This window comes from Argiope bruennichi, chromosome 10 (assembly GCF_947563725.1).
Source record: "Argiope bruennichi chromosome 10, qqArgBrue1.1, whole genome shotgun sequence".
NCBI lineage: Eukaryota > Metazoa > Arthropoda > Arachnida > Araneae > Araneidae > Argiope > Argiope bruennichi.
The window spans coordinates 53,805,138-53,826,244 of NC_079160.1; the positions used below are offsets into that span (position 1 = coordinate 53,805,138).

A 21,107-nucleotide genomic window follows, 5' to 3' on the forward strand; every position below is an offset into this window, starting at 1 on the left:
TATAATAACTAGTTAGTTTTTTTTTGTCGTGTGACTATTTTAAGCCACGTTTTTTTGCACAGTAGCTTTTGAGGGTAAAGACCCCTGAGCACCCGAGGGCAAAAGTCTGACTTTTAGCTCATATCAAGAAGAAACAGGCACACACGCTTGCACAACCTCTTTTCACAGGGGGGCGGCTCATTCACGCACCTCACAGATAGAACACAGAGTAGAGAATAACCATGCCCGAACCCGGGACGCCTAGATCACGGGGAAGACACTATACCCCTAGGCCAGGACGCCGGAACAAGTTAACTTGATAAATGGATTAATCACTTTTATCAATTATTATTAAAAGTAACCAATTAATAATATTAACCATAGCATTTGCACCTAATTTTTAGGTTCAAATTCAAAATCTGAACGAAAACTATTCACAGGAAGTTGCCAGTTTGACTGTAAATGAACAAAACCACTGCAAAATGTAAAGATCTAGATGGATAAAATTTGTTACTCATTTTTAACACCTAATGGTCAAATCAAACTCTATTAGGGGCTGGGATAGCCTGATTGGTAGGGCGTTTGATTCGCGTCCCTTGGGTAGCGAGTTCGAACCCCACCGGCCGAAGACTCTCCGTGTGTGGTGGCTGGCGAACGTATAAATCTGTCGTGGTCACAAAGTCCACCATGTTGATAGTAATACCACTGGGGGTACTGGATCAGGGGTGGTCGTTCTCTGACTCAGGTCTAAATTACGATCTGTGGATGAGTGAATGAAATCCGCCCCGTAAAAAGAGTTGGGACGTGTGCGTAGCTAACTCGTACTCTTGGTCCTAAATGGCGCTACCGAAAAAACAAGAGACGCGCCGTTGGCTTAAAATCACTGACTTCTAAAGTCAGTGGGCTTGTCTATGACAAGTGCCATTAGAAACAACAACAGATTCTGTTTAGAGTTAACAGTCTGAATTATCACGTATTTCATGTAAGCGTGATAATTAAAAAATGCAAAAGGTTAAATAAATGAAATTTGGTAAGTCATCTTGTAATTAAAATTATAATTTCTCATCACATTTTGATCAGATCGGTCTTAGGAAATAGGTGTCCGAAATACGTTAGCGGGTTTCTTGATTAGATAATACAGTATAAAATGCTCTTGAGCGGGACTCTGATATAAAAAAAAAGCTGAAAATTGAGCGTTCCCATATTCAAGGGCATTGCTCAATTTCCACCATTTTTATGGGATAGGAAAAGGGAGAATAATACCTTTATTAGAGATTATTTAAGAAAAATTTACGGGTGACCGCTCCTCCTGATCTACTATGATCTTTATGTTGGAGTTTTGAAACAAACCTATTATTCTAAGGAATATTCCAAAATTAACTCAAGATTTGAATTTGCCACCATTCGTACAGTAAAGTATTGGCAATCCTATTAAAAACCATTTGGCAGTTGATGTTCATGGTTAGTAAAAATGGAGTGTTACTCGATAGAACAACGTGTTTTCATTGTTAAACAATATTTTAAATGTAATGAAAGTCTGGCTGCCACAGTTCGAAAATTTGGCTATTGTCCCCCTAGATCGTGGGATTTAATACCATTGGATTTCTTTTTATGGGGTTATTTTAAGTTAAATGTCTATGATAACAAGCCTAAAAGCCCGCGTGCATTGAAGGAGGAAATTCAGCTACATCAATGGAAAATTTTCATCGAAAATTTCGACAAAAGAGTGTGTATGTGCCAACAAAGCCATGGTGGCTATTTGCCCCAAGTCTTATTCTTTGCATAGCCCTTTCCTGTGTACTTTACGATTCAATAAAACTGTAATAAATTAAAGAAAAAAGCCGTTTTTTTATTTAATTTAAATTTTGCGTTAACACGTTGTTCTCTCGTGTAGCGTCCATTTTTACTAACACTGGACTATCAGCTATCAAACGGTTTTTTTAAATAGGGTTGCGAACACAAATGGTGGCGAATTAAAATCTTGCTTTGATTTCCGGACACCCTTTTTAAAAAATGAATCAGTTCTTTTTACTGCTCACATAAATTTAAATTGTTTATTTAATTCGCAATAGTATTTGTATTTAGCTTTCTTGTATTAGAAGTTTTGCTGTGTTATATTTTTGCTACCAGATGTCTCTTTATATAAGCTCTGTTAAATACTGGAATCGGGAAAGATATCTTTTTTCTGCTATATTGTGGTTTTATACTTTACAAAGTTGCAGTACAAGCCTGTGTACCTGAGCTTATGTTAAGGTCCACGTGGAGATCCGACTTTTGTTGCTCGGACAGAATAGCCTCCAGGGGTTCGCTGGTCATTCTCTTCACTTCAGACAGCGTTGCCGTGCATCGAAGCCTCATCTCCTGCTTCTGGAAGTGCCGCTGTTTCACGACGAACCGCAATCCGAGAACCGGAGATTCCTCGCCATTCTGGTACACGATGGGTTTCCTAGGAACCAGGTACTCGGATCGGACCTGAAGAAAGGGAGATCAAACCGGTAAAAAGCAAACAACAACAAAAATAATGATGATGAATTGTTTTTGAAATCTTCTATATTCCAGTAATGAAATTTCTAGATTTGTTTCAGGTTGCAGTAAAGAAATGACAATTCACTTTTACTTGTTCTTTAATTTATAAGTTTATTTATTTTTTTATTTTTCTATTTTAATTAATTATTATCATGTGAGAACAGGATTTTGTTTTGATTTTGGGTTGTTGAAGCCACAAAATACATGGGCAGAAAATCACTTTTGAGGTATCAATTTTTTGCTTTTAGGGTAATTAAAAATGATGAAGATGGTCGTTACATTTGGCAACTTATCGCTAACAAAAAGTTACAACTTGGTTCGCCGTGTATCCGATTCTCCTGTATGGCCAATAAAGTGCAGAGTCGTAAGGAGTTATCGCCAGAAAAAGTTCAGAGAAGAAAATGATAATGATATGTGTATATATATATATTGCACAATACAAGTCACGCGATCATTTTTCACAAAAAAAGTGAAAAACAAAAATTTCACAAAAAAAAAAAAAAAAAAAAAAAAAAAAAGGTCTTGAGGTAGACATTTGGAGCTCGAACAGTTTTGAGATGGGGAAAAAAAAGCGCCCAGCTTCTTTAAAATATTGACGCATGCGTACTCTGATAGTCACGTGATTGTTAAAACTAGTTTAAACTGGTTTTTCATGAAAAAAAAAATTCTGTTCTGGAGAAAAATATTTTAGAACTGGTTTGATTTTGAGATGGTCAAAAACCATTGCTTTTCTAAATGGTGGTGATCGCGAGATATGAATCATGTGAGAACATGATGTTTTTTCTGTCGGATTAATACCATGTGACTTAAAAAAATAATGTTCTCACTTCATAACTTAAAATTTAGCAGATTTCATTTTTTAAATTTTAATTATTATTATTTTTTTTGAGTTGCGTTCTGTCTCTTATTAGAGAGCAATAATTTATTTCGGAGTTAAGTAGCTATTTTGATTTTCAGTTAGCATTTAAGATCTTCAGAGATTAGCATATTCTTCATAACAAATTATAACTTTTGTGAATAATTTTTTATTTTAGTTAATAAATTTAATAATATGACACTACGATGCTTGAGTGGTACTTGGGCAAATACAATAATTAATCCTTGCTATTAATTAATCATTCAATCAAAAGTAAAAAAAGAAAATTTGATAATTCTATGCAAGAGTGATGCTTGGTCAAATCCCTTGAAAAGAATTAATAATTAATTATCCAATCAAAAGTAAAAAAAGAAAAGTTACCTCTTTGTCATTTATGTACCAGTGCAACTCGGCAGGTGGTTGAGATTTGGCCGCCGTACAGTTTATATCTACTAAGTCTCCTACGCTATATACATGTTTTCCACCATCTATTGTAGGTCCATCTTTTTGTTGATCTGGAAGAGGCAAAATTTAGCCTTAATTTATGGAGAAAATTCATTAAAAATAATTCTTGAGTAACATGTTTAGTAAACTGGATTCCAAAAATGTTCATGCTATTTGGAACAAAGAATTCCAGCAGAGGTGGTCTCCTGAAAATTTTCTTGTTTACTCAGTAATGAAAGTTTAATACTTCTGCATAAAATTTGGTCTGTATCTTGGCAAAATCATGAAAAATATGAGTACTCAGAGTTTTATTTCCAGTGCACCTCACTTAAGAATTTCGTCCTTCATAGTATAGTAAAGTAAATTGAGGATTATTTTGAACACTGACTTTTTTCAAAGCAACTAAAGCCAAAATTTGATACAAAACCACAATTGTAATCACAAGATTACATCCCATTATTCATTCACATGAGTTCTTTCGTTGAAAAAGTACAGATTGGCAAATGGTCAACCATTTGTCGAATTTCATTCAAAATTTAATAACGATTTATACTTTAGGTGCCACAATTATAAATCAAATATTATTTGCTTTACTAAGCAAATGAGTTTTGAGTAAAAGCGCTTATGTGCACGCGAAAGTGTAGACAAGCAGACAGTCAATATTTGATAGATTAACTTCAAAACTTCGTAAGAATTTGCACTTTAAACACAAAAACTATGTATCAATTTCATTGATCTGCGTTTTTGAGTTGCAAGAAAAAGAAAAGACTCATGCATAATCCTTTCCAGATTTTGGTTTAAAATTTGATATGTATCTATGCTTAAAGTGCTTATCTGTGTATTAAATTCTATCCATCTAGTTCTTTACATTTTGAAGTTATAGTATTGTTATCCAGATAACCAGACTTCCTGTAAATGGATTTTGTTCAAAATATGATAAAAATCTACAAGTTTAATTTAAAGGCCATTTATCAAATTTAATCTATCTAGCTCAAAGCATTTTTGGTTATCAGTTCACAAACATAATTCTAAAAATTGGTTTTTCGACACAGGGAGGTCTAAAACGAGAAAATTCATCGAAATCTAGAGTTCGATTTTTAAAAAAATCGATTATCATTCTTTCTCTTTGTATATTTCATAAACGAGAATTCTTTCTCTTTGTATATTTCATAATTGATAAAGGATCCAAAAGTAATAAAACGCAAAGGAAATTATGTTTCTGTAATTAAGAGTGACGTAAATGCATCGATATTTACAGAGAATGCAACATTTTAAAGGAGGAATTCTTTTTATTATCATTGCTAAACAAAATAAATATTGAGTATATTCCTACTGACAAGCTATATTTATTCTCTGGAATTCAATGACGATTTTTTGATGTTTGTATCATACTTTTATAAAAAGAACAAATAGAAGAAATATTGAATTTAAATTGTTTAGTTAGGAGATATATAATGTTAATACAATTTGACCTGAATTTTATAAAAAACACAAAACAGAAATGTTTTTCAGTACCTAATCATTTTTTTCTTAACTTTAGAAAGCATTATAGCGATAATTTAGTTTATAAAATTAAGAGAATAATTTTGAATGAACATTTTTACATTTAAAGGAGAAATTAAACAAGAAAAATAAAAAAATAGCATCAAGCAGAAATAACTACGCATATAAATTTTTTTTTTCATAACTATACTCCACAAATATACAGAATACTTTTGGAAAAGTTGTTTTAAAATATATCTTTTAAATCTAATCTTCACTTAAAATGTTTTTTAAATTACCAAAGTTTAAATATGAACAGAAGTTAGAATTATAGCTATGAATTAAAAGAATTAAGAAGCTTTAATGCTCCTTCTTCATATTTTTCTCCAAATAAATAGAATTTGAAAGTTACTATCTTCGCAAAAAGAAAATTACATAACAGAACTAGAAAATAAAATGTTAAAATAAGACAACTTAATGGAAGAATGGTTTTTTTTTAAAGTATACATAATCTTTTGTGCAAAATCTGTCTAGGAAAATTATTTAAAAATTTAAATGGAAATAACTTTAAATTAGCAATAAAGCATATAGTATTTTTTCTTAAAATCCATAACTTAGAATTTTGAAACGAACAAATTTGAAACTAAAACGTAAAAAGTAATTTTTTTTATATTAATCAGATATTAATGCATTAACATAAGATATAATGTGCAGATGATATTATATTTTGAGATTTGTAATTTTTTGTGTTGGTTTAGTTTGTTCCGCCAGTCTTATTGCAATCGGATCGTTTTTTTCTTCATTCATGAATGAAAATCATTTTTAAGTATGCAAAACTCACATAACATATAATCCATTCTAAAAATAATTTATTTATTTTTAAATATCAAACACTTACGATTTGTTAGAAGAGTATTGATTTCCCCTCTGTTTTTTCATTGTTGAAAATTAGAAGGCAAACATTAAAATAATAAAAAGAACATCAGAGCAGTTGTATATTACTTGCTTATTAAAATTTAATGTGTTAAAATGTAAGCGCAGACGATTTTTTGTTTTAAATTTTTGTTTTTTTTTTGTTCTTGCTTCATTTGTTTTAAAAATATTAAAATGACAATGATATATGTAACATTTTAAGAATTTTTAATGATTAATAAAAAATAGAACCTTTTACAAAGAAAAAATACAGCTTTTCTGTTAATTTCCAACAGAAAAAAATAAACTTTCTAATAAAAATTATTTAATTATCTTAAAAAAAATTAAACAATTTCAAGCATTTAAATGTAATATTCGGAAACATTTGTTCTCATTCTTTAAAAGCAATAAAATAAACATGCTTTTGCACTGATGCTATTCGGTAACGAAATATGTAGGGTTTCAAATAAAGTAGCAATGTACTAACTGTCCATTAGTAGAATGGTAACTACATTCAGAAACAGTAATTTCTTTCATCAATTTGGAAGTCGTCTAGACAGCTTAATAGAGGTAATTTATTAGAAAATCAGAGAGTCAAACTATCACATTACAGTTGCTATTCTCTGCCTAAATTTGTAGCATCAATCACAAACTGCTAAAAGGGAAAAAATTTCACATATATTTCTGTTTATTCGGATAACGGTTAAAGGAAAATTCTAACTGGTAACAGTAGAAAACTTTAAAATGAAACAAATTTGTAACGATTCAATGATGAGTTTCTCAACTCTGTATGTTATTTGAAAATGAGCTTACAATATGCAAATAACTTTACCGCTTTTAACAAGAAAAACATGAAAATCGTAAAGAGCAAAAATGGATATCCGAATTTGCTAATGTTGGTTTAAAGAATGCTGTAAAAATGGTCTAGTTTCTTTTTTTTTGTTTACGGAAAGAAATAAAATAAACCATGATTCAATATAATCGCTGTTACTTTTGTATAACATTTGATGCATATGCAAACTTGTCAATTTTATTTTATTTTTGAGTCCAAAGTATAACAAAATAAAAAAAGAGAATGGAATGAATTGATAGACACGATTATTTTAATTTAGGCGGTAGATGGCGTTACTTTCAGTTTATTATACACTGAGAATATTTCTACTGGAAAAAGAATGAAAAGAATGCGAAGTGTATATATATATATATATATATATATATATATATATATATATATATATATATATATATATATATATATATACAGTGTCTCACAAAAGTGATGGGACACTTGTGCTTTACAAAAGGAAACTGTAATAAAATAAATAAATAAACATGTACAAAATTTTTTTGGGTGTGTTTCATATTTAAACAACATACATTTAACAATTATTACATAACATACATTTTGTCAAAATATTAAAACATTAATTTAATAAAAATGCAATTATTTAGAACGGAGCAAAAAATAACTCACATAAGTGATGGGACACTTACTTTTCCATCAAATATTTATCCAAAAATTTTACTTTTTAAAAGGTTTTAATATTTTTTTGGATTTTCTTTTACTTTTAAAACATGATTTAATCTTCTTGGGATGGATTCGACTAATTTTTTTGTGATTTCTGGAGTGATTTTACACCATTCTTCTTGAAGCACCGATTTTAATTGTTGTTTTGAAGAAATGGTGTGTTTGCGAATTCTTGATTCCAATTCTTGCCAAATATTCTCTACGGGATTTAAGTCTGGAGATTGTGGTGGTGTTTTTATTATTTCAGGACAGTTATACAGCAGCCAGAGTCTAACGTTCAAAGCAGTGTGCTTGGGGTCATTGTCCTGGTAGAATTTAAAAACGTTATGAAGGTTCAATTTTCGTGCTGAAGATTTCAAATTTTGCTTTAAAATGTTAATATACTTGTACTGATCCATTATAGTGTCAATAAAAACAAGATTACCAACTACAGCGGACGACATACACCCCCATACCATAACTCCTCCTCTGCCATGTTTTACTGTTGGCACCAAGTTCTGTTTGTGAAATTCTTCCCTGAGTTTTCTCCACACCAAGATTCTACCGTCAGAACCAAATATATTAAATTTACTCTCATCAGCAAATATAACTTTATTCCAGTAATTAGAATTCTTATTTATGTTGGATTTTGCGAAATCTAGTCTGAATTTTCTATTCTTTTCCCTTACAAAGAATTTTTTCCTGGCTACTCTACCGTGATATCCAGCAGATCGAATTTCCCTTCTAATAGTCTCATGATTAACAATTATTCCATATAATGCTTGTAAATCAGCAGCAACTTTAGGAACACTCTTTCTTTTGATTTTTTTTTAATATTTCGAATGATAATTCGCTTTATTTCATTGGATAGCTTTGATGGTCGGTCAGGTCTTCTATTATCCTGAATAATATAATTCTTTTTATATCGTTTAATGATATTGAAAACTGTTGAATGACTCAAGTTAACTGTTTCAGCAGTTTTTCTAATAGATTTTCCACGTTCAATATGCAAATTAATAACTAATTTTCGAATTTCAGACGAAGTTTCTTTTCGGTTAGCATTCATGGCTGCACAGAGCTAAAAAACACAAAAATTCCAAAACAAACTGGAGAGAAATACTGCAGACGATTTTATAAATTATTGCCAATTGCTTTTGAGTAAAAATAAAACCACCAAAAATATTTTTATTGTTTATTTCAGACGATTTTTGTTGCATATCTAATGGTGTCCCATGACTTATGTGAGCTATTTTTTGCTCCGTTCTAAACAATTGTATTTTTATTAAATTAATATTTTAATCTTTTGACAAAATGTATATTATGTAATAATTGTTACTAAATTTAAGTATGAAATAACCCACAAAGAAGTTGTACATGTTTTTTTAATTTATTTTATTACAGTTTCCTTTTATAAAGCACAAGTGTCCCATCATTTTTGTGAGACACTGTATATAATTCAATTGGCGGATGGTATGCACAATTACATTTGTCATGTGAATGTGACATCATTTTAATTGATTCTATGTAATCTTTTTTTTTGCTGTAGAGATTTTTAAGCACATATTCAAAAGGTTCTAATCAATAAAAATTAAAAGTCATTATGATTTTTCATTATCATCAGCTTATTCATTACTGCTGAAAATCATTATTTTCAGCAGTAATTTGTCATGCTATTTTAAAAACAGAAAGAAATTGTATGTGAAATTATATTATCTCCCTTCCCGTTTAAAAGAAAAGAATTTGCAATTAGAAGCTTAAGATTATTATAATAACACAACTTTCATGCAGATTAAAATTTGAAATTTATAGATACTTTTAATGCGAATCATATAGGTTAATCCTCATAAAATAACTAGGTCACAATTAAAAAATGTAATTGAAATCCACCCGAATGAAACCCAAAACGGTTGCCAAAAAACGGTCTATTTGCAGTTGTATAAATACATATTTTTTATTTTCTAATATAAGTAATGTAGAGGAAATATTGTAACCGTCAAAAAATTCAAACTCGAGATTTTGACGAATTTCCGCGTTTCGAAAAGCACATTTTTGGAGAATGTTCCTTTTGTCTATCTGTGACAAAGATAATTCGAAAACGATTTGAGTTAGATGGTTGGTATGCAGTCTTTACACCAAAATTTCCAAATTTCTATCAAATTTTGAGCAAAATCTGTTCTGAGGAATTTAATATGATCTGACTTTTTTTTGTTGCGAAAATTTTTAATGATTATGTAGAAGCGTCAGTTAGGTAATATGTAAAATATTTAACGAAGATTTAACGTAAAGACGAAACTAAGAGAGGTGAATTGTCTATCTTCTATTCTTCTCTCTTCTGTCTTTAGGTGAACTGACTATCTTCTTTTCTTCTATCTTCTGTCTTTAGGTGAATTGTCTATCTTCTATTCTTCTATCTTCTGTCTTTAGGTGAATTGTCTGTCTTCTATTCTTCTATCTTCTGCTTTCAGATGAATTGTCTATCTTCTGAGGACCTCTAAAGATGCTTTGGACAATGGTGATAGAGATAGGATATGCTTAATGCTCTAAATGGAGAATATTTTCCAAGAGAATGGATTAACATATTCCAAATTATGAAAAATAAAAAAAATAAAAATTAATCTTACAATTCACGAATTTATTGAAGTGATTGCAAGAAGGAATGTAGTCTCTAAAATGAAAGTAACTCACCATAAGCTCCGGTTGCAGTGGTTGCCCCATTGCTGGTGATTATTATCTCTTCGCTCCTGAGGGTGTGGGCCTGAGAAATGATGGCCTCGCATTGCAGCTTCATCTTGCCATCCCAGAAGTGGCTCTGACGGGCCTCGAACTTCAGCCGGAGTTTGGAGATGAAGAGACCGTCCGGGGATTCTATGGAGGGCATCCGTTTCGTTCGAGCCTGTTCGAGTAATCATTTTATCAGATGTTTATAGAAAATTCAACGTTTTTAATTCTTTATTTACCACCAGTTGTGTCATAATAAATTTTTTTTTTGTAATCTATTTTTTTGTTCACTCACTAATGTATTAGAATTATGAAATTTTGTATGGCTATGTGATTTCGGTGAGATATAATATTTTAATGCTTTCGGAATTTAAAATGAAAACTGTCATTTAGTAATGATTTTGAGAAAAAAATTGAATATATGAACACAATGATATTTATGACGAAGAACTGCGAAATATATTTAAGACTAAAAAGCAGAAAATATCAAACATTGACAATAGTAGTAAAGTTTATTATATAAAAGTAGCAAAATTTTGATAATAAAAAGCATGATGGTCAAATCCAGTTTTCGAAATTGTAAGGCGCTGAAAACAATACAATTGGAAATCAAGTCACGTTAGTATAATAAAAAGAAAAATTTGGAAATATCCAATAAAATTAAAAACATATAAATTTTTTGTCATCGTTTCATATTTTTACAATTTGGCTTTTACCTTTATATTTGAGTTAAAAATAATTTAATTTCTGCTTTTCAAAAGTTTAATAAAAGCATTTAAAAAACTAGTTTGTTTTGATTATTTCCTAATTTGACAAGACTTTTTGTAAATAATGACCTGATTCCACAAATCTGTACAGAAGATGAAAGATAAAAGAACTCAGTCCATCCATTGACATTTATAAGTGCGCACTGCCCTTAATCCAAGTGGAATTATTAAATACATTTATTTGTGTACAAACTGTAACGATTAAAACCAAATATAAATTATTAAAAATTTCGAAAATCAACAACAGAGTCATCTATGAATGGATAATTAACTAAGCATTGCAATGATTCAGTAATTGTTATTTTGTACAATAGTTATTGACCAAAAATATCAAAATTTCAAAATCAAAACCAAAAGTCTCAAAATGTCCCTAGAAAAGATAATTTTAGTTGATTTTAGTGTACTTTTATCGCTGCTAATAACATTATTTGGTTATGCAACACATATAAACATTATGAATTTAGTATAAAACTTGCAGCTTTTAGCGATCAACATGTTTTTCAAGTTCATTTTCCTGGTTTTAAACTATTAATATGGGACGCATTCATTTAAATTTACCTTGTTGTCTGATAAGAGTAAAAAAATCAGTTGACTACAAATTAATGGGCGTGAAATTATACATTGAATTTATAGTTCATAATAGCAATAAAAAATTTGACAGTGGAAATTTTTTTCTGTCCAAATAAAGCAATTTTGCTTTCTCCTATACGTAATATAAAAAAAAAAAAACATTGTGATCGTTGAAAAATTCAAAGTCAAGATTTTGACGAATCTCCACGCTTCAGACTTCCGTGAGTTCGAAAAAAAAATATTTTTGGAAAATGTTGCTTATCTGTTTGTCTTTGACAAAGATAACTCAAAAAACGCTTTAAGCTAGACGGATGAAATTTGTTATATAGTATTTACATTACTTCCGTTGATTTCTATCAAATTTTGTGCAAAATCCATTCAAATAAAGTCTGTCTGTCAGGTTGTTCGAACAAAAGTTCACATGATAACTACAATTCGAACAGAGAGCTAGATGAGTAAAATTCGACAAACATATTTAACATATATTTTGTAGACACCTATCAAAGTTTGAGCCATATTCAATGAGGGGTTAACTGCCTGTCAGTCTGTACTTTCAGAAACATATGAAAGCGATAATTCAAAACGCAGTGACTTAAATATAATGTTTGTATGGGATTTTGTGACGGCAATTGCAGTTGTGTGTCAAATTGATGTTTCAATCGGTTGAGAAAAACGTGTTCGATTTCAATGCTTTTAACCTCATGCCAGGAATTAATCGCCAAAAACCTCGCCAAGGATGACAAGAAAGATTCAGCAAAAATGCTAAACTTAAGCCAGATGTTAATATTTCGTAACTATTGTCAGCCAGTGTTATGCAAGGCGTTCTTTGGGATAACATCTTTATTAGAGTATATGAGAAACTTGTGAGGAAACCACTACCTAATCCTAATTTTAACATTCAATAAAGCTCTTGATTGAATTGTTTGATGAATGAATGAATATAGTTGACAGCGTAACATACTGATACATCCCTACCTATTTCCATCCATGCTATATTCACAACAAAATGAATTTATTTACACTACCTGCATGAAATTTTTTGTACGGTTCCCAATGCGGAGTTCATGTCATATAGACAATTATTTTGATTTACAAAAAAAAAAGCAATGACAACAAACAAACATACAAAAAACAATTCACATTTGAACAATGGCTAATTTCTATTGCCCAGTTCAATTAAAAGTCGCGAAGCAAGGGACCAGTTCTCTTGGGTCTTACAGCCCTTGCTCTTCACTCAAAATCTCGAAGTCAACTCGACTGCTAACTCCAAGCCATTTATGTTTCACATTCCGGAAATGCCCCATATTTTTGCCTAATGTACATATAGACACATACACGATCGCTTTTATTATTAGAAGAGGCGTGAAAAATAATAAATGCATTAAAAAAAAGAAATGATCACACAGTTTAATTGAAAGATATCTTTTGTATTCAGTATTAAATACTGAGCGCAAAATAAAAAAATGTCAATAGAGATAATAGTTAATTGATTATAATAAATTATAATAACATTGGCAATAAGGATAATAATTATTTGATTATAATAAACTATAATAAAATTGTCAATAAAGGGAATAGTTAATTGAGTGTAATAAACAATAATAAAACTGTCAATAACGATAATAGTTAATTGACCTTTATATTTTTATCTTTTGGCATTTAAAGCTATCTATTTTTTGGGAAAGTTTAATTATTGTCTCTGCAGCTTCTCTTTCATCCTAGAAATACTAAAAAAATTAATTAAAATTGTCTTTTTTTCTCTTGATATAAGTAATAGCTTCCCCCCTCCTCCCAAAGATAATCGTCCCTGCGGTCCTGGGTTGATTAAAAAACAACAACAAAGAAAAAAACCCACCTACAGACGATTTACCCCGCACAACAGGATCGCAGAGCATAAGTGACCGTCCTCTAGTCTTGAAGAAACATTACAAATTCCATCAAGATTGATCAAAAATTGCAGATTTGTATGAAAGAATATACCAATAAACACCAAGCTTTAACTATATAGATTGTTCTAGAAAATAAGGAGGAGTTAAGAAATACGCCTAAGAAAATTTTAATTAATATTTCAAGAACATAAAATAGTTTTCAAATGTCTTGTATGCGATTGAATAAAACATTTTCTAGACTCCTTTAAAGATCAAGAATTAAAAATATAATAAACTTAAGTAAAAGTAAAATTTATTTAATGAGAATTCTTAAGTGCTGAAATATCAAAGTTCAGACATAAAGTAATCTTTTAATGCCAAATCTCAAAGTAAGACAAACATTAACTTTCTTCAGTAGTTTCCACTTTAAAGTTGAGCAGAGTTGATTTTGTTATGTTTCAAGACGAAAGTTCGATGTAAATACAAAATGTTTATTTAATAAATGTTCTCGGGATTAATGTTGACAAATAGAAAAAAAGATTGAATTTAATTTATTTCTAAAATAAAATGATTTAACTTTTGATTCAAATTAATGATAATGGATACATTGGTATAATCTTTGTTTTCTTATAATAAATTAATTTTCCAGATTCATTTGAGTAAGTATAGTCCAAAAAACTTTCATGTGTAATTGAATTGTGAAAAAGTAATTTTAAATATATGTATTATGTTCATGAGTCGTAAATTAATTTTTATTGCTGATTATGTTAATTTCCATTTCATTATTTAAATAATTTATGGTATTTTTCATTTAAATTATTCAAAATATCATTCAGAGAATATATTCGATATTATTAAAGAAGGTGTAATTTTAAGACAATTTTTTTGGATATAACTCATTTTGTTATACTAATATACAAATAAAAAAGCAAACGATTTATTTGAAAAGAAAATTTGTTTCTAAATATGTTTCTCATTCACTGAGAATTATAAATATTTAAAAATGTTTTTAAATTGTAAATTAAAATTAGTTTTTTCCCAAGAAGATTTAAATATTTCTTTTTTTTTCTATTGTAAATCTACATTCATATTTTCAATCTATTCTCCACTTTAAAAAATCTTCAAATTAAATGCGAATCATTATAAACAGGATTAAATGAATAAATAAAAATGGCGTCTAAACACAGTTTCATTCAGCAGAAATTCATAAATAATTCATTTCCAGACGTGTTAATAAAAACAGAGAGCTGCAGAAGCGAAACATTTTAGCATGTTATTTATTTCAAAAATGTAATAGCTTTATTTAAAAGAAAATATTTTTTTAATCGAGTTTTTCTTTATTACAGCTTACTTGTCTTAAATAACTTTACGGTTTAAGTAACGGTTTAATAAATGATGTCAAAACATAATTTTTTGTTAAAAAAATAAGATTTATTTTTAAGTTATGAACCTTTATACAAAAATAGAGCATAACTTTGCAAAATAATTTAAAAGTGTCCTAAGTTTTGTGATTAATGTAAAATTTATTTTGAAATATAAATAAAACTATGAGGTACGGAAATTCCGGGGATCCTTCCGATTTGTTGGTCGATGAAATGAACAATCCTTTAGTAACGGACGACGAGTTTTATTAACACGAAGACAAGAATGTGCAGACAATAAATATATAGCCGTGACAAACACAGGTAACACACAGCAGCACACTACAACAAAAAGTAGCCCACAAGTTGTAATCGGTAGTAATAACCACCACAGCACACAAAGTGGCCAGACAGAATTCAGCAGAAGGAGGCAATTTACGTAGCTACTCTCTACGGTCTCTCCAAATGCCTGCAATTCTCAACTGTATCCAATTGACGACACACTACTACACGACTGGCTACTCCTCACACGGCTCGATGCTGCTTCTTCAATAAACACCAGGACTCGGCACACAGCTCAATTCAGCAAACGCTTGAGTTCCACACAACGCGTGCACTTCGCCGGACTGATCCAACTATTCCGCCGTTTTTTTCCATGACTCAATATACGACACGTTTCACGACTGTCTGCGGCTTGAGACTGCCGGTCTTTATAATTCCCGGGAGGCGCACAGAGAAGGTTCTGGTAAAATCAGGCATATGTCGATTCGTATTGGCTTTATCATCAAAATTCTTGAAGATTCCAGTATTATCTATTTTGTCGCCAAATGGTCATCAAGTTTGTGATTACTGTCTTTCCAGTGATCGAACTAATCATGCTGGGAAGCAACATTACAGATTCGTAACAAGAGATTATTCATGTATAATTTTTTTTAATGAAGGAAGATTCGCTTATCACAGAAGTACTAGACACATAGTAGCATGTTAATATTTTCGGCCGTTTTCGTCGAACTTTGCTTTATTTAAAAATTTATTTTTAATTTTAGGTTGTCTATAACAAGTACATAGAAAATATTTTAATATCACCGGAATGCGCATCTGCACGAGCGCAGTTAGTGCAACAATGAAAAGTATGGTTGCAAAATATGCTCAAAAATATTTTTAAAAATTCTGTAGACGAGAAAAAAAATAATTCGAAAATAAAACTGATATACTAAAAAAATTATGTTTTAAATTTAAAAGTAATTAATTTTAAATTTGAAAATAATTTTTATCATTGAGGGGGAGAAAACTGATTTCTTTTCATAGATGTCTTGCTTCTTCGATCAATAACAATACTTCATTAATACCTTCAATGCCTTTCAAAACAGTAGAAAAATGCATTCTTTCAATTCATCTAGTGCAGGATATGGATGTAGTGGATATATTTACTATCCATGTATCTTCCATGAAACGGTAAAAATACTTGATATTGATATATGAAGTGTATTTGTAGGTCTAATACTTTTAAATAAAAAGTGTTCTAAAACCTAAAGGATCATTTATGTCTTTAAATTTCTATTTAATTCAACCATTTCGGTAAATAATGTTTATTTTAAATTAGCGATTGGTTCCATTAAATCAATTCATAATATTAAAAGTCTCATAAGTCATATGAAATACGTAGAAAGTTTTCCTTAATTGGAATTATTTTTAATGAACAAAGCTCTAGTCAAGCACCGAAATCCTATTGTTATGTATCTGTAATATTGCTTCCTTGCATTATTAATTTTATAGTAAAGAAGAAAGATTTACAAATATTTTTAATGGATTCAAAGTCAACCCCTTCTGCCTTAGTGACAAACTTGGTGACCAGTAAGTGACTAATTTAATGACAAAAATAGAAGTTCGGAAAAATAGAAGAATTTTGAAGTGATTCAAAAACACTTCATAATATATATAAAAAATTTCTTCTGTCAATTGAAATGCGCAGAAAGTTTTCCTCAATTGGATTTATTTTTAATGAAGCAATAAAGCACCGAAATCATATTGTTATATATCTGTAATATTGTTTTTTTGAACGATTAGTTTCATAGTAAAGAAGATAGATTTACAAATATTTTTTATCGATTCAAAGTCAACCCCTTCTACCTTAGGGATAAACTTGGTGACCATTGAGCGACGAATTTGGTGACAAAAATGGAATTTCTGGAAAATAGAAGAATTTTGGTCCTATCTCTGTTAGAAACCGATATCTGGAGACTTTTCTAAAAAATTCCATGTTCTGTCCGAAAAACTATATAAACAGGAGAGGCTAAAGAAGATCAGTCAACTGAATTCTCTCTTTGGATTGTTATCGTATTACGAGCACTACTGTGGTGTAGCTGTTATTTAATTAAAGATTTGTTGTTTGCATATTAGTTAATTAATTGCAACGCTGCAAGTGCTGCGTTTTTCTGATGAAAACCTGTTGAGAATTCGTATTTTCTTGTGGAATGAAGTATCAGAATAATCAGTTATTGAGCTTATGGGATCTCTTATATCCTTCACCTTTTAGATAAATTTCTGTTACAATATCTTAATAAAAGTCCAACTCATTGCAAAAAAGTTTTCCTTGGATTCAGAAATCTTTGAAAGGGAGTTTTATAAATTCGTTTATATGGATTCAAAGAATATCTATAATTGAAATTTTGAATCTACGTATTTTTAATATAATTTATTATGCTTATAAATAACGATATTTTTATTTACCTTTTGTTAAACATTAAAAAATATTTTAACATTAATACACTACATTTTATGGTAGTTTTTTTACAATGCAATGTTTATTGGATTACCTATTATAAAGCCTCGATATATTCAACTTCATTACAATTTGTTTTAAAATTCTGCTTAAATTTAAGTGGTTTTTCTTCAGATGACTTTGTATTTAGTTCTACTGAATTGTTTTCATTTTTCATTCTAACCTAGATTATTTAAAGGTTGTAAAGCTGGCGGATGCCGAAAAACTTACTTCTTCTCCATTGATCCACCATTTCAAGATGGCAGCTGGCCTGGAAGGGGCAGAGACGCAGGTCACATTAACTATATCTCCAGGCGCATAGTAAGGCTTGGTTCCCAGTATAACAGGCTTTGAACTCGGATTCACTGAAAAATGCAAAAGGAGCAAAAGATTAGAAAGATATAATTGTTTTATTTGTACAAATAATAAAAATATGAATATCACTTGTAAAAGGAGATGTTTGTAAATGTATTTGTCCGTGCTGAAAGTTCTGTTTTTTGTTGGTGTTAGAACTTCATATGTCGGTAGAGAGTTCGATTAATGTTTTATCATTGTAAAAACAACTTAAGTTTTTATTAGAGGGCGTAGTGGTTAATCTGTCTTAGAAAGTCATATCTTCAAGTAATAAAGAAGAAAGTGTGTACTGGAGCTCAAATGGATATATGAATAGATCTAGAACTACCAAATTCCGTAAGATATACTTTAAACGTTGAGAAGTGCGCCCCAAGGGGATTTTTCTCTTAAATTTAAACTAGATTACCAAGAAATTCAAAGTTAAGTAAAATTTTGAAGTTTTGCCATCATGATTTGTTATATAATTTAATTTTGGCATCATTTTAAAATTTAAAGAATTGTTTTTTAATGATGGCAGTTGTATTACTGTGAATTTTTTTCCACAAATTTCGATAATTTTTTATTTTTTAGCATACTTTTTAATAATATACTTCATTGTTGCGATGGAATTCAAACTATTTTCATTGTTCCATCTCATATTTAATCGTTTGCCTTTCTTCTGCTGTTGAAAAATAAGGAATAAAGATTCTATTAGTTATCTGAACTGTTGTTTACATGAAGAATTAGAAAGTGAAATTAAATTACAATAAAAGACAACTTGTAATTTGAGACAGATGACATAGACGTTTAAATTTTTAATGTCACGATAGTATTGACTTCTATAAGCATATTCCTCCTCCATTGATAGAATCATGGATATTACATTATACATGAGAGATTGAATTTAAATGAAATGTAATCAATATTCCTGGAAAACCAATTGATTGCCAAAGGCAATTTTTATTAAACTAAAGAATGTTTGAAAAAAAATGCTCGGCAATGATTTAGGATTTTCTTGCACATTTACGTGATACAGTGAGTTTTGCTCATATTATAGCGAAGCTATTTTAGAATGCATTTCGTTTTGGACCTTTCATCGTTGGCTGGTTGGGTAAAAAATTTGACATAGATATGAAATTGTAATGATAAAATAATATGCCAGATTTCATTCATACGTCTCGTTATATTTTTAAGCTATTATGCATGAGGACAAACAAACATGTAAAACTACCGTTGACCGAATATGATACAATTTACAATTCCTTATTAAGACCACATACCAAATTTCATTTATTTAGCTACTACCGATTTGGAATTACAGCGTTCATATATAGATCAAAAGGTTTATACATAATAAAAAAATTGTTTTCTCACCCAGCGAAGTCCATACCTTGAAGGTTCAGGAAAATCACCGCATTAAATTTTTTTGACGTTTTCAATATTTTTTTTTTACATACAAGATGCATGAAAAAGTTAAAATTGTTGACAAAATACAAATGAATCCCATCTTATAATACAGGGCTTTAAAAGAAATTGTAGAAATTTAATCATTAACATTTTCAAAATTGAAATTTTGTTATTCTGATTCATGTGGGAAATTTAACAAGAAAAAGAATTGGGAATGCTATAGGCAAGGCACAGTACCATTTTTTGGTCATTGATACACAAGCAATTGGGTTATAAGTGCCCATAAATTTACATTCGATTTTCTTCATATGAAAGCTATTTTGGTCAAGTGATTGGATAAAATACTTCAATTTCGGACCAAATTTCACCAAGATCTTATGAACCAAGATTCGTCAGTATGTAACTTAAAGAAAAGACCTCATCTCGAGCTACTACAAGGAGAATTTACTGCAATGTGAATACTTACTTACGAACTACTACAAGGAGATAAATATTAAATTATTTATCACAGTTTTATTTTTAAATTGATAATATCAATAATTTTGTATGGACTCAAAACTCGTTCAATGGCACTATTTTATCTGGTTCCTATGTCACACACACACAAAGAGAAGTAGATAGATAGAGTGAGAGATGGGTAGATAGTTATATAGATAGATAGAGATAAATAGATATAGAGATAGCGTTAGATAGATAGATAGATAGAGATAGATAGATAGATAGACAGACAGACAGAGAGAGAGAGAGAGAGAAAGAGAAGAGTGTCTTGTTTCAGTTCATTAAAAAAATTGACGTGTGGAATTAATTGAGAAGTCAGTGGAAGATTAATTTCCACTTCTAACCTCTAAAGATCACATAACATTAAATTTATTTGCTACTTCATATTTGTACGAAGCTGGGAGTTTGGCAGATATTGTCATAAATTCTTTGCCAATATCGCTCTCGAACAGTGTAAAATCTATACGGAAAATTAAATGAGTGTAGAATGAATAGTTTGACTCTCAGATTTAAAAAAAGTGCAGTGTTTTATCCATCCCATTGACTATTTTATTTATCAAAATGATTCAATAAATTTTTTCTGTGACAAAAATTGTGTTTTATTTATTTTAACATGCCTTACAATTTTTTTTTTCATTTTTTAAGCATTAAAGTTTTAATTAGGACACTTTCTGAAAAAAAGAGGTTGGGAGATTCAATAAAGTCAGTAAGAATAGAAAAAAATTCCAGAAATATTGCGCAAAATCAATCCTATGAATTCGCCCCCTTTTCTTCTCCTAATAATATTTTGTCCTTACTACTTGGACATCTTTTCATTTTCTTAAATATAACAATTTAAATTTTTTTTTGTTTCATCCAATTTTTATATTTTCTTATAAATGTCTCCGCATTTTCCAAGTTTTTTTAATTTATCAGCAAAACTTGGAGAAACAAGAAAATGTTCCTAAGTAATATTAATTAAATAAAAGTTTTTTTCTTTCTATGTACATCAATAATTAATAAAATTAAAACTGTAATCATCATAAGATTTGTAAACTCCATATATGATATTTAATTCTCTAATTACAATCGTTTTCAAACTTTCTATGACAAAGATATTAAAAGAGTTGAGTTGAAAT

The 21,107-nt window shown here is 29.7% G+C and overlaps 1 protein-coding gene across 1 annotated transcript in view; it reads right to left on the reverse strand.

Moving 5' to 3' along the window:
- The window catches only part of LOC129988726 (synaptogenesis protein syg-2-like), a 168,266-nt gene that overhangs the window by 11,812 nt on the left and 135,347 nt on the right, over positions 1 to 21,107 (reverse strand). The window contains exons 4-7 of the mRNA XM_056096994.1: positions 17,983 to 18,116; positions 10,392 to 10,599; positions 3,743 to 3,876; positions 2,217 to 2,451 (exon numbers count right to left, since the gene is read on the reverse strand). Coding sequence (XP_055952969.1) covers positions 2,217 to 2,451; positions 3,743 to 3,876; positions 10,392 to 10,599; positions 17,983 to 18,116 — 711 coding nt within the window. The remainder of the gene's footprint in view (positions 1 to 2,216; positions 2,452 to 3,742; positions 3,877 to 10,391; positions 10,600 to 17,982; positions 18,117 to 21,107) is intronic.